This window comes from Marmota monax, unplaced genomic scaffold (assembly GCF_021218885.2).
Source record: "Marmota monax isolate L192 unplaced genomic scaffold, Marmota_monax_Labrador192_F-V1.1 WCK01_AAM20220418_F8-fsc00151, whole genome shotgun sequence".
NCBI lineage: Eukaryota > Metazoa > Chordata > Mammalia > Rodentia > Sciuridae > Marmota > Marmota monax.
The window spans coordinates 3167868-3182247 of NW_026694226.1; the positions used below are offsets into that span (position 1 = coordinate 3167868).

At 48.3% G+C, this 14380-nt stretch overlaps 1 protein-coding gene across 1 annotated transcript; it reads right to left on the reverse strand.

Annotated features, from left to right (window-relative positions):
• Positions 1-720: 720 nt before the first annotated feature.
• Esyt1 (extended synaptotagmin 1) lies at positions 721-14247 on the reverse strand. Its single transcript, XM_046466670.2, has 31 exons — positions 13664-14247; positions 11748-11789; positions 11425-11559; positions 11249-11322; positions 11058-11130; positions 10830-10919; positions 10625-10680; positions 10098-10221; positions 9829-10005; positions 9620-9702; positions 9326-9374; positions 9107-9193; positions 8919-9011; positions 8618-8689; positions 8392-8478; positions 6411-6560; positions 5758-5904; positions 5465-5641; positions 5126-5208; positions 4953-5001; positions 4757-4846; positions 4533-4628; positions 4200-4271; positions 4022-4108; positions 2944-3084; positions 2639-2793; positions 2435-2533; positions 2221-2352; positions 2039-2144; positions 1782-1831; positions 721-1589 (listed from the first exon to the last, which is right to left on the reverse strand). Exons 1-31 carry the CDS (start codon positions 14057-14059, stop codon positions 1550-1552), a joined length of 3312 nt encoding a protein of 1103 aa, XP_046322626.1. The 5' UTR covers positions 14060-14247; the 3' UTR covers positions 721-1549.
• Between the last annotated feature and the right edge of the window lie 133 nt (positions 14248-14380).

Below are 14380 nucleotides of genomic sequence, written 5' to 3' on the forward strand. Positions count from 1 at the left end.
TCATATATGCCAGGCAAGTGCGCTACTGCTGAGCCCCAGCCCCAGCCCCCTTCAATAGGTTTTTGTTTTGTTTTTTAACTGTAGATGGTTACATTCCTTTATGATGTTTATTTAGGTGTTTTGTTTTTTTTTTTAATATGGTACTGGGAATGGAACCCATGCTAGGCAAGCCTTTCACCTCTCCATGGGCCACAACTCCAGCCCCCCTCAGTAGGTTTTCACAATTGACATGACTTGTGACTGAATGAAGGCTTTTTTTTTTTTAATATTTTTTAAGCTGTCAATGGACCTTTATTTTATTTATTTATATGCAGTTCTGAGAATTGAACCCAGTGCCTTACATATTCTAGGCAAGAGGTCTACCACTGAACCCCACCACAGCCCTTGAATGAAGGCTTTTGACAGTTATAATAAACTTTTATAATAAAATTCTGATAGTTAGGCTAGAGTCCCAATTTTTATTGTTTTCTTTCTTTCTTTTTTTTTTTTTTTTGTATTAGGGATCTAACCCAGGGGCATTTTACCATACAGTTACATACCCAGCCCCTTTTATATTTTGAGACAGGATCTCACTAAGTTGCTGAAGTCTTGCTATGTTGCTGAGGCTGGCCTTGAACTTGCATTCCTCATGTCTTAGCCTCCCAAGTTGCTGGAATGATTATAGACATGTGCCACCATGCCCAGGATGGATTCCCAATTCTTAAGGAAAACAGCCACAGCTGGTTTGAGTATTATGTTTAATATAAGATAGTAGATTGACAGAGTTGGTGCAGAACTAAGAGTATCAGGTTCAGTTCTAGTCAATGAGTTTATAACCTAGGCACTTGAACAAAAAATTGGCCCTGCTGTCCCGAATCCTTTAAGACCATCTGCATATCACCAGCTTGGGGCTCCAAGACTGGTATCTTGCTACTTGGTGGCTTGAGTAGAATCCACATGTTCTGGATTGACAATGAATCTGGAGGCTGGTGCTAGGAATTATAGCAGGTGTATTTGTAGGGCAGGCTTGATGAAGGAGAGGACAGAACTGGACACAGAGCCCAGGTTGCTGGACATCTGCTACATGCAGTAGTCCAAAAGGCTCACAGCTTGAGAGTTTAGCCTATCTACCTTCCCACACATGTCTATCCTGTCTGACTGATCATGATAGTAAAGAAGGTGACCAACCAGCTAAAGAAGAAAGATCTTTCCAAAAGCTGTATTTGGCATAAGCTAATGCCACTGCTAGTGCTGCCAGTGGCCAGGCACAGGTACAGAAGGCCCTGAGGAGTTGGGAGGAAGGGAGAACAATATGCAGAAAGAGCAGGAAATAGTCAGCTCAGGTCCCTGCCCCAGGAACCCAAGGGATAAAGGCCATGCAGTAAAGGGTAACATATGGTCCTTCTCTTTGGTCAGGCAAAGGCCCTAGTATGGGCCTGAAAGGCAAAAAGGGCTGAAGAGTACAGGCTCAGCCCTGGGGCCCTGGCTTTAGGCTCATCATATTGGAGGCGGGGATGCTGTAAGAGGCAAGGCAAGAAGGCAGCCAAGTTGGGCTGGTCACCACCAGCTCCTAGGAGCTGCCCTTGTCTTTGTCATCCATCAGATCATACCTGGAGAGATAAGGAAAGGGCTCAAACAGAATGATGATCCTTATGTCCTTTTAAAAATGAGACATAATCCTAGGGTTCCTAATGTCAGAATCAATGGTTCTCAGTTCAGATTATATCCTTTTTCTCTTTCCTGAGATTGGGATTTCTTCTACCTAAATATTCAGCCCCAGCCCCACCCATGCAGACACTTACCACTGGGCTGCACCCTGGGAAAGGTCTATCTCAGCCAGGTCCAGCTGCACCTGGGTTGGAGGATGGTAGGGGATAAGATGTTATTTTGATGTGTTCAAAGACTGTGTCCCATCATCATTACACACTACTGGTCCCAAATAACTGCAGAGGTGATGGAGTCACCTCCAAAGTTTCACCTGGGATACTCCCCCATTATTAGTGCCTAACAGCCTTGGTCCCAGCAGCACTCCTTTCCCTGGCCATCTCTGCCCTCTTACCTTCCCCAGAAGCTCACGCTCTCTTGACATGAAGGAGGAGTTAGACTTCACCGAGACATCCAGCTTTCGCCTGAGGGCCTCATCTAGGGGCAGTTCCCACTCAAACCTGGGGAGGGGTGGGTGTTAGGGCCAGGGTGCCTCCCAAGCCTTTCACCTCTCTATCTGAATGCCCACTCACTGACCGTTCGTTGAATTCAGGATTGAGGGTCTTCTTCTTCTGCGAGGTCTTCCTCTTGGTACCTCGATTCTTGTCTGGCAGTAGCAACAGTGACACATAGGGGTCAGGGGAATCCCGTCCATTTTGTCGAAGGGCCCTGCAACAGGAGGCTGTAGGTGATGAAGTGATCGAAGGAAGGGCATGCAGGGAAGCTGGGGGACATGATGCAGGGGTCTCACCGGCAGCTGTGAATAATGCTGACCAGCTTCCGTTCTTCACTGTAGTACCATACTGTCAACTTCACCTGGCCCAGAGGCCCAGAAGGAGCCTCGAGGGGACTGTGAAGAAATGGAAATAGGTCTGGGAGAAGGTAACGCCTGGGGAGGCTTAAACTCACCCTCTATACTCCTACTGGTCTCCAGTCTTCTGTTTCAGCCCTTCACCTGTCACCACGTGTTAGGCGCTGCCGGAGCTCTGGAGCTGAGGAGGTGATGTGAGGGGGTCCCCCACCAAGCTCTGCTGCTTCACTCAGCGAGGAGGAGCTGTGGCTGGAGCTGTGGCTATGAGCTTCCACTCCTGAGTGCTGGGACGCCAGGATCTGGGAGTAAGAAAGCTGTAAGCTGGGCACAGTTCTCCCAACTCTCGTGCGGTAAGGATACTGCCCTCTGTTCCCACCCTCTTGGTGTCCTTCAGCCAGAAAGGCCTTCTCCTCTCCCTCTAGGCCCACCCACCATCTCCTGGCACTTACCCCTAGCTGTGCTCTCAGTAGCACCTGCCCCTGACCATTGGTAAGTGCAAACCAACGGTCCAAGCAGAGCCCATCTGCCTCGAGGAGGTCAGAGAGGGGCAGGAATAAGGAGCCCAAGGCACCAGTCCCCTCGCCTCGAACCTGTGGAGCAACAGGGCTGTGTTCAGAGGCAAATGCATCATCAATACATTATTTTATCTGATGTTCAAAGTCTAAACACTTGGACACTTTGGTAGTTTTGGTAAGAGAAGCTTTGTGAAGGGCAAGGAAGCCATGATAACAATTGCTGGTCCCTCTTTCATTCCTCTCTTATCCAAAGTAGAGTATACTATCTATTTCCTAAATCTTCACATATTTTACCAATAGTAAAATTTTTACCTGAAGAGTGAAGAGTGGCAAAAATGAAATGTTCCCTGTTCACCCTGCTCTCATTTCCATATTCCATATGTACAACTTTTAAAACCCTCCTGTTGGGCTAGATTGTAGCTCAGTTACACATGCTTAGAATGTACAAGGTCCTGGGTTCAATCCCAAGCAAATAAATAAATATAATTTATTTTTTGTTTTGTTTTTTTCTAGTATAATTCTAATATGCCGGGCTGGGGCTGGGGCTGGGGCTCAGCAGTAGTGCACTTGCCTGGCATATGTGAGGCACTGGTTCGAGTCTTAGCACCATAAATAAATAAATAAATAAATAAATAAATAAATAAATAAATAAATAAATGTCTATCAGCAACTTAAAAAAATATATAGTAAAAAAAAAAAATTCTTGGGCTAGGGCTGTGGCTCAGTGGTAGAGCGCTTGCCTAGCATGCATGAGGCACTGGGTTCAATCCTTAGCACCACATAAAATAAACAAATAAAATAAAGGCATTCTGTCCATCTACAACTACAAAATTTTTTTTTAAATTCTAATATGCCTGTATCTTTTTCATGATTTATCAACTTTATGTAGTGATTCCCTACTATGAAAGATGAGGAGTTGAGAGCTCATTTATACCTCTTCTCTACCTCTGCTAGCATTAAGTTAGGTTAATTAGAGAACCTGATAAATATTTGTAGAATAAATTTATAGTACCTGCAACTCCAGGCTCTCAGTGTGTGGCTTCCTGATGAGAAAGGAGGCATTCTCATCCCACACAGGGGCTGAGGTTTGGGAAACAGTCTGGTGGGGAGGAAGTGTTAAGATCAGTGGTTGATACTTCCTCCTCTCTTCTTTTCCCTCTATCTCTTAACCCTGCAACAGTTCCCAATACCTTGGTTTTATGGGCAGTCTCTCCCACGGTAAGAATAGCATAAGTACTAGGAGGTTTGGTGCCTTTTCGGAGCTGGAAAGAAAATATTGTGTTAGTCTTAAATTTGGACCTAGTTAAGCAGCTCCTTACCTCACAAATTATAGCCACAGCCAGTGGCCATGTCTCCATTTTCACTTGACAGCCATTACTGTCACAACCTTGGATAATCATCCCACCCTAGCACCACCCTCAAAAAGAAAGGAGCCATTTACTATTCCAAATTCATGAGGAACATTCACACCTGAAGGAGGTAGAAGGGCCAGGGAGCTGTGGGGTGTGGGGAACAGCTCTCACCGGCAAGTCCTCTGCCCGCTCCACATAGACTGACAGCAGGGCTGCCGCCAGCTCTGCGCTCTTCTGTGTCTGGATCAGACTGTTCACCTGTAGCACCTGGAGGAGGACACACAGGGGACAGAGGTGGGAACTGATAACCTAGTGTCGGACACAAGCCTTGGAAGCTGAGAAGAGCTCACCCTGCCTCCTCCTGGGTTCCTTTCTTCCTCCAGTCTCCTCCTTACCTCCTCTAACTCAGCAGCAGTGGGCCGGGGAGTCAGACGCTCCAGGCGCAAGTGCAGACGGCCAGATGGGACATCCTCCAGGGTCAGCCACTGTGGAAGGAGGCAGTGAAAAACTTGAGGATGTGGGGATAAAAACAAAGAGAACAAGGCTTGGGTCAAGATCAGAAAGGATTGTTGGTTCTAATCCCATGCCCACCTCATCAAGGAAGCCACTGTTTAGCACTGTGGTGAGACTCACTTTACATCTGTGGAGAAGAAAGATGAAGACAAGAGGCAGATGATCAAACCAACACTCCCTTTCCCTGAGGTCAGACTCCATGATTTACAGGGATCCAGCCTGTCTGCCCACTTGAACTCCCGCCCTCTCACCTGCCCAGAAAGTCATCCTTGTCCAAGTCCTTGTCAAAGACTTCAACCTCTAACTCTTGGCCTGGAATTGATGTGACAATCACCTAGTAGGGGGAAATCGGGTGAATGAACTCAGGGACATTTTACTACTAAGCTACTTCCCAACTTTTTTTGAGACAGGATCTTGATAAATTGGAGGCTGGCCTAAAACTTGAGATCGTTCTGCCTCAGCCTCCTTAGCTGTTGGGATTACAGGTGTGTGCCACCATACCCAGCTAGCAACTCCAGAAGTTTATGAACTACTCTCAGAACTGGGGGGGCAGGGAGAATGGGGCAGGCTGAGGCTCAGTCAATTCTGACCTCAAAAACCTCATTCCAGCGAGGGTTGAGATCTTCCCGAACAACACGGCTCCGGAAACTTCGTCCTGCCAGCTTTAGCTTGACATAGGGATCTGACTTGCCCTTCACCAATCCCCCCAAGAAACGGTCTTTGGCAATCAGGTCCTGGGCCTCTAATACATGGAGCCGAAGCACATTCTGCAAAAAGGACAGATGGGGCACCAAGTGGCAGTTAAAGGAAACACAATTTATCAGAACCATTGCTTACTTAGGGTATACAAATAGACCCTAGTGCTTTCCAGATATTAACTTACTTCAGTCCCAAAGTGGCTGTCAGGAGTTGTGTGACTGGGCTGAGGCGGAGCGTCCACACTGCTGCCTGTCTGGGGGCTCTCATTGTCTAGGTCCCAAGAACCAGACCCAGTGGGAAAGCAGATTTCTGATGAATTCAAGTACAAGATCTGGGAGGGTAGTATGGTTGCCAAATCAAGCAGGTGCAGTTAGCCATCAGCAGGCAAAGGTAAGCGGGGATTGGTAGACAGAGCCCTGGCTCTGACAGGGGAACCAGGTCCCTGACTTGGTTGGGCATATCTCTGTAAGGTTGTTTTCACACCTATCCCCACCAGACCTCCCCCTGTCACATTAATCAACAAACTTTTTTTTTTTTTCTATTGGGGAATGAACCCAGGAGAGCTTCACCCACTGAATCACATCCCCAGTCCTTTATTTTTCATTTGAGACAAGGTCTTGCTAAATTGCTGAGGCTGGCCTTGAACTTGAGATCCTTCTGCCTCAGTCCCTTGAGTTCCTGGGATTACAGGTGTGTGCTACCCCAACAAAAATTGCCCGATAGCTGCTTCTACATCTACCAGCTCACTTAGTCTTAGCAGGCTCCCCTTCCTTACTCTGACTACTGAGGAATCCACAATCCTTTCCCCACCCCTCAGCACTTCTTCCATTTCCATACCCGCATGACTAGTTTCATGTAGAGCCTGGAGTTTAGGCCAGAGCTGCTGAGCTGGAACCACTGGTCCAGGGTAAGTTCAGGGGCAGTGAGCAGACGAGCCAGAGGCAGAGTTAGTGACCCTAAAGTCAGGGCCCTGGAGTCATCCTTCACCTACAGGTACAGGAGGAAGAAATGTAGTGAAGGAATTAGGGTAAAGGGAGACACATGGGAAATCATAACACAGCCCCAGTTTCATTCCTCTTTCTACCAACACAAACTTTTTTTTTTTTTTAAATATTTATTTTTTGGTTATCGGCGGACACAACATCTTTGTTTGTATGTGGTGCTGAGGATCAAACCCGGGCCGCATGCATGCCAGGCGAGCACGCTACCGCTTGAGCCACATCCCAAGCCCCTCTACCAACACAAACTTTTGTTCCCTTCAGAGCTATCTCTTTACAGTCCTCTAGCCATGCCAGGGTCCCTCTTACCTTTGCTCATTCTGTTCCCATTACTTGGAAAATTCTCATTTTCCTCCACCCTGCCTATTTAAATCCTACATATACTTCAGGGCTCAATTAAAAGTCTACTTCCGCAGGGTATGGTGGCACACACCCGTAATCCCAGCAGCTTGGGAGGCTGAGGCAGGAGGATTGCGAGTTTAATGACAGTCTCAGCAACTTAACAAGGCCCTAAGCAAGTCAGTGAGACCCTGTCTCTAAATGAAATACAAAAGGGGCTGGGATTTGGCTCAGTGGTTAAGACCCCCTGGGTTTAATTCCTAGTATAAAACCAAAACCCAAACTAAAACACTGGCCAGTAAGTGCTATAAAGGCAGACACTGTTTCATGCTTTTCTGTTTTTCTTTCTTCTTTTTTCTCTAATAGTGGAGATAGAACCCAGGGCCTTGTGCATGCTAGGGAGCACTTTAGGACTGAGCTACATCATATCATTCATATAATGCTTCTTCTTGTTCTTGGCAATACTGGGGATTGAATCTATGGGTTGGGTGCTCTATCAACCACTGACTCTACCACTGAACTACATCTGCAGCCCTCTATATTATTTATTTCAAGACAATGTCGCCCAGTGGCACACATCTGTAATCCCAGCATTTGGACCTTGAGAGCTTGTTTGGAGGTTCTAGCAGGGGAGTGCAGCTACTCGTATACCCTTGACCGAAGAACGATCCTCCTCTATCGGGGAAGGTCGTCCTCTTCGACTGAGCGCGCAGCTTCGAGAGGACGTACATGGAGCGGTGAGGGAGGAAGGGGACACCCGCCTAGCCAGCCAGATCAGCTGAATCAACCCTGGCGATCAATGGGGTGACAGATGTCGCAGCCAGATGGCCCTCACATCCTAATCCTAGCATTTGGGAAGCTGAGTCAGGAGGATTGCATGTTTTTTTTTTTTTAGTTGTAGATGGAATTAATTAATTAATTCATTCATTCATTTATTTGTATGTGGTACTGAAGTTCAAACCCAGTGCCTCACACATGCAAGGCAAGCAATCTACCACTGAGTTATAGCCCCAGCCCGAGGATTGCAAATTTGAGGCCAGGCTTGGCAACTTAGTAAGACCCTGTCTCAAAAATAAATAAAAAGGATTGGGATATAGCTCAGTGGTAAAGCACCTCTGGGTTCAAGCCACCATACTTAAATAAAAAAGGGGGTCTCACTAAATTTCCCAAGCTAGACTTAAATCTGTGATCCCCCTGCCTTAGCCTCCCAGCAGCTGGGAATATATTACATTCTGCCATCACATCTGGCAAAAATCACTCATCTTAAGTATACAACTGTCAATTATAAAAACTGATTCTGGGACTGGGGGGTGTAGCTCAGTAGTAGAGTACTTGCCTAGCAAACAAATGGTCCTTGGGTTCCATACTAAGCACCACACCACACACAAAAAAGAAAAGAAAGAAAGTAAATAGGGATCAAAGGAGAGAAGCAATAGCATAGATTTGGGAAAAAAGAATAAGGTGAATAGTGATTATCTCACCTGAACATCGAGCTCCTGGTTTCGAGGGTCTTGCAGGAAGAACCGGAAAGCTTCCTCCCATATTGGGCTGTTGGTGCTATAGACAGTCTGGAGATGGGGAGGATGGTATGAATGACAGCCCCATTCCCATTTCTCCATAAAGTACCTGCAGGCTTTCTGAAGGGAAGTCTTCATCTCAAGAACAGGCCCCCTCCCATGTCACACCCCCACATGTCCTGACTTTTACCTTGCTCTCATGAGTCACATCCTGAATTGACAGTTGTACCATGGGGTTGGGTTCCTTGTTCATCTTCTTCAGCTGTGGGGGTAGAATTCAAAGGTCAGCATCTTGGGAGTTTGGATTTTGGTGAAGGAAGGTAGGATCACAGGTAGAACTCTTCCCTGAGGTGGACCTTTGTGGAACCCCTGCATTACATGTCCCTGCTTCTACAGCAAGGAAGTCAGGGACATTTGAGTCCTCAGCAAAAGAGAGTATGGGAATGCTGCAGCCAAGGCTCTCCATTCATCCACACTAGAAGCAAACTCACAGGAAGATCTTGGGCCCGATCCAGGTAGACAACTAGGATGGCAGCTGATGGGGGATCTGGTCGAGACGAGACTCCCCGATTCCACTGTAGAACCTAGGAAACAGGAAGTAAAAGTCAGACCCTGTTTCTCTTAATCCTACTTTCAATATCTCTTCCCTGCTGGCTTCCTTTTTCCCCGTATGGCTTACCTGCTCCAGTTTTTCTGCATCTGGCAAAAGTGACAGCCATTCTAGCCTCAGGTGAACTTGGCCTTGCCCACCTTGTAGAGGGAACCACTGAAGGGAGAAGTAGAAGAAAGTGAGGTGTAGTGGAGGTCAGATACCTACCCAACCACTTTCCCACCATTGAAGCAGCTAGTGTCTGCCAAAGGGTTCGATCTCTCCCATTTTTCTCTTTCCTCAACTTACATCATCCAGTACTCCAGCCTGTAATACCTTTCCTACATCCAGCTTCATTCTGGGAGGCAGGGAGAAGAAAAGGTATGGAGAGGGAGAAAAGGGGAGTGTTGTAATTTGTAGCATGTCAATGACCCTTCACTCACCCACCCAGAAATAACTGGCAGATCACCAACACCCTTCTCTGAGATATTTGTGTGTGTGTGTCCATGGGTGGGGAAGGAAAATAAAATGTGAATCCCAGTCCCAGAAAATGACTATAATTACCTCTGGGGTCTCAGAATCTTAACATAAGCAGAGACTTACCTGCCCAGAAAGTCATCTTTATCTGGATCCTTGTCAAACACCTCCACCTCAATTTCCTGCCCTGGGACCTCATGTACTATCACCTGGAAGCACAGATGGATAAAGGTCTCATGGGCTGCAACTGTGAGGATAATACAATCAGCATCTTCTCCCACAAACTCTCAGGGCCTTCCCATTTCGCACAGGCCTCCTCGCCCTTGGCTTCCTACCTCATATGTCTCTCCCCACTTAGGGTTGAGTTCCTCATCGATGACACGACTGCAGAATGTCTGGGTGCCCACACGCACAAGTGCATAGGGATCTGACTTGCCTTCAATTAGGCCCTTCACATATTTGTCCTTGGAACTCAGCCCTTGAGCAGCCAGCAGATGAATACGAATAATGCCCTGGGGTTAGGAATCAGTTGGTGAGAAACTTAAGAACCCAGCACAGGTTTTTTTTTAAAAGAAGGATCTATCTGAATGGGGAGAGGCCATACCCTGGGCAGAGGGGAACGCAACTGGGCCACATCTTGAAGGTCAGGTACAAGAGGCACCAATAGTCGGTTGGGCAATACAAGGAAGGCAGCAATGGAATCCATGATCATGGTGTCAGAGAGTGAGCTAAATAGGGGAGTGGAAAAGAAATATAGCCCCACCTTCCATTTTTCCCTCAAATCCAAATTTTTTACTGCAAAGAGAGACCTAAAGTTATAAGGAAGTCTTTTCTTGAAAATCCTTTTGCTACTCTTATATCCAAATTTCTCACCTACTGCTCTATATCTTCTTCATCACCATCCCAGCTTTTCTCTTTTTTGCCCTGCTTGAGCAGTCTTCAACCCTCTTTATTCCCTACCAAAATGCATGCTCTTCCCATAGAAGAAAAACCACAGTATTAAACTTTCAGGAATATTTTTCTTATCTCCCCAACTACAGGGGACAAGCTATATCTTTTACTGTTTTATAGTCCTTAAACCCTCAACCCAGGGCTAGGATACTTAGCAGGTGCTCAGTAAACCCATAATACCTAAGTCCTGGGATATCCAGCAGGTTAGTCATCCCTGTCCAGTTTATGTCCAGGGTCTGGAAGGAAAGGGCAGGGGGTCAGGCTAGCACCTATGGGTCACAGTCACACCCAACCAATAATCACTAGGCCTCTCCACTTTTTGTCAATTGCCTTCTCACCCTCCAAATCCTGCTTCTCCACCGCCCCCCTCAATGTTTTCCCTTACCGGGCGTCGAATAAAGAACATTGACACAGCTCCCACAATAGGAAGGTCCCCCACGAGTGGCTCAAGAATCACCCGCAAGATGCCATGTAGCTAAGGCAAGAAGACCAAAGCTTTCCCTCAGAAAACGCACGCAGACTTCCCCAACCTTGGTTTTTCCAACCTCCCACTTCCTCATATCCCATTAATTTCCCTCCCAATTCTAGTATGAGGGCCTGACATCTGTCCTACCTGCATGCCTTTTACTCCTGCTTTGCAGAAATATTTTTTTACTTCCACATCAATCTGCACATCACCTACATAGCTGAGGGTTGGTGAAGAAAAGAAAGAAGGTTAACACTAGGCTGAAGTGGGGTAGGGGGTGTGTGAAGCAGCCAGGAGTGACCAGGACCCACTGCAGGAAGAGTGATGAATGGCATTACCTAATGTTCAAGTCCAGCAAGATCTGGTCTTTTCTCTGACTAGGGTGAACTTTGACTCCTATGATGCGCAATGGCTAGAGAGAGAGGAAATCTCAAGAGAGGCAGAAGCACCTCACCTCAGCCTTCTCCAGCCTGCTCCCCTTCATCCTCCCTGTCCCATCTCCTCCTACATATACCTTTTCACCCAGTTCCACTCGTGTAAATGTAAAAGTTTGCAGATGAGGGTTAGATCCCCGAACAGCTGGGGCCACAGTTTCAGCCAGAAGTTTTTCCATATACTGGCCCAGGAAGGGCCAAACCTGTGCAACAATCTGGGAGGAAAGGGAGATGGTCAGAGGAGAGGCCCATTTACCCTCTAAAGACAAGTTCCTCCAGAATCCTACCCATGGGAAGTACTGGGGACTAGACTCAGGCTAGAATTAAAGTGTGGCAAGGCCTGGCCAAAGGAACAAATACCCATTGTCCCTTCATTGGAAATAAATATCAGGATAGTCCTCACCTTGTTTAGCCATTCAGCCTTTTCCACATCTGGGAAGCTGACCTGCAGGTAGGGAAGGCAATGACAGTGTCAAACACATCTTCCATCTATGTTTCCTAAGAAGTTTGTGGAATGCCCACAAGAAGAGGGAACATGTCCATACAACTGGGACGCCTCACACCCAGAACTGGCAGGGGTGGGAGTGTCCTAAGGTTTCATTTCTCAGAATTTGGGGGATCTGAAGCTCTCAAATAAGGGGAGCTAGAAGGGCATGGGCCATGTAAAGATGCTTTGTGGATAGCTCAATGATGTGAAATGACAGCTGTTGGGTCAGAGGAGGAGTGGAGAAGGGCACATTGCTTCTGGAGGGAGAGGTCCTGTCAAATCAGAGCTGAGGGAATCCTGGGATTGACAAAATCCTGATTCCTTTGTTCAGCCTTCCCTTCTTCCTTTGGACTAGACTGGGACCTCCATCCCAAGCAGGTGAAAAAGAAAGCAAATCCTTAATGAGAGAGGGGCTAGAAGATCTGTTCAGGCTGTGTATGTGTGTCTGTCTGTCACTCTTACCTCTCTAAAGCATTTGTTTGCAGTTCTTCTTTGTCTGCAGGATAGGAGGACAACGGTATCTGCCTTCCCTCCCTGTGCAACCTCTACCCCAACACACACACTGTTTTGGCTTTTTTTTTTTCTCCTTCTTTTTTTGAGTCAGCACTTAAATTGCTGAAGCTGGTGTGGAACCTTCAATCCTCCTGCCTCAGACCTCAGGCTCCTCAGTAGCTGGGATTACAGGTGTGAGCTACCTCACTCAGCTTTCCTTCATTGTCTTGGAAAAGGGATGCTGTGGCCTAGCAAATCCCACCATACCCATATACCCATATATACGTTTTCTTCAGCCCTTTCCTCAAGCATATCCTCTTTGTTTTTCTGTCTTCCTGGGTGACTCCTTTCATGGGAAAGGGCACCTGTGCTATGTATGGATGTATGGGATGAGGAGTAGCTGGAACAGACAGTTGCTGCCTAGGCTACAAGTCCCTAGGACCATTTCTCCTCCTTTCTCCTCTCCAGTCCAGCCTGGAAATGTGCCTATATATGTGCATAGTTTCAACTTGATTCCTCTCTTCTGCCATCTCCCACTAGACTGTACCTCTGCTGGGAGGAGCAGGAAGGGAGGCTAGGAGGGGCGGGTAAACCGCCTTGCCTCTGCAAGGCCAGAGAGAAGGCATCTGCCTCAGCACTGGAGAGGAGAGCAGAAATAAGGGTTTGGGTCAACCGAACAAGAGAACAAGCGCAACGACAATCCGGAAAAGGGTGGGGCCAGACAGGAGCCAGTGCAGTGGGGGCAGCGGGAATTGCAGCAGCACACTGTCCTCTTCCCAGCACCCGCTCCCTTGACCCAGCAGCCCTCTAGGCTACACTGCAGCCGGGCTGCTAGAGGCTGAAAGGCAACCGCAGAGGGTCAGTCCAGGTTTTGGGGATCACTTAAGCAATGCTCTGAGGGCTGGGGATAAGACCAGGAAAAGGGGAAAACCAAATAAAACGTCTTGAGGAGACAAGGAAAGGGGAGGGAACCTCTGAGCAGTAATGGGGACCGAAATACCCAGGGGCAGAGTAGCAAGGGCGTCAGGGGTACCAACAACCAGGAGTAGCGTTCAAGATGGCCTGGCTTGGGACCAGATATTGTCTGGCTATTGCCCAAGAGTAGAGGAAGAAGTCCTGATTCTGTGAAAGGACCCGATTCGGGTGTGCGGAAAGGGTGGGTGGGGAGAGTTGGGTAGTCCTTCCAACTGTGGCGAGTCCCAACAGGCAAGCGGCTAGCGGGGCAAGAGGTATAAATCTGGGGCTCACTGTCCCAAGTTGGGGAGCTGACTCTAGGAGTAGGGGCAGAGCTCAAGAACAGATGGGGCTGTGCTGCACAAGGACTGAAGTGGGTAGCTCACCCAGGCAGGTAGCTCTCGATGACTCATATAAAGGGTTTTTGCTGTGAGCCGCTCCTCGTCGTCCAGTAGCTGCCTTGCTGCCCGAAGGCTCTTCTCTTTCTCGTCGCGGACCCGGCGCCAACCCAGGTAGAGGGCAAGGCCGAAGAGTACAAAACCCACGCTGAGCCCCACTGCCCCAGCCAGGTACACGGGTACCAGCACCAACAATCGTCGCCCGAAGGAAGTCAGCACCGCCAGCACCTCACCCGCCGCGCCTGGGCCAGCAGGTGGGACCCCAGAACCTGGGTCCGGCTTAGTGTGAGCAGCAGGGGGCTGGTCAGGGGGCTCTGAGAGAGCAGCGGGCTGGTCCACCAGGTTGGACCTGGGACTAGGGCCCTCTCCAGGAGACCGCTCCATGGTGCCAACTCTGGGAGGACCCTCCCGACGCAGTCACCCGCTAAAGATTTCCTAGTTTTGAGACCAGCTCCCCCCTTGCAAGCAGTGATCCCCAGGTTGGGGGAGGGGACCCAGGCCACGCCCCTATCCCTGACAGTTTGGGTTGGTTCGCGCTGCATTTACCGAGGTGGAGTCAAAAGGTTGAAACTCCGCCCGTCTTCTGCGGGAAAGGGAGCGAGCTTCGGAGAGGCAGGACCTCCCTGATTGGACAAGAGTGTCAAGATCAGCGGTCTGGGATGGCGGGAAAAGGAGGAAAGGGGCTAAAGGACGGCATTCTATTGG

What these genes read in the sequence shown, in the direction of transcription:
- Esyt1 (XM_046466670.2), bottom strand. Translation starts at nt 14,059, where the DNA reads ATGGAGCGGTCTCCTGGAGAGGGCCCTAGTCCCAGGTCCAACCTGGTG. An exon ending in ATCGGGCCCAAGATCTTCCT is followed by an intron (nt 8,690 to 8,918) that starts GTGAGTTTGCTT and finishes CTACCCCCACAG; the next exon opens with CTGAAGAAGATGAACAAGGA. An exon ending in TACTGAGAGCACAGCTAGGG is followed by an intron (nt 2,794 to 2,943) that starts GTAAGTGCCAGG and finishes TCTTACTCCCAG; the next exon opens with ATCCTGGCGTCCCAGCACTC.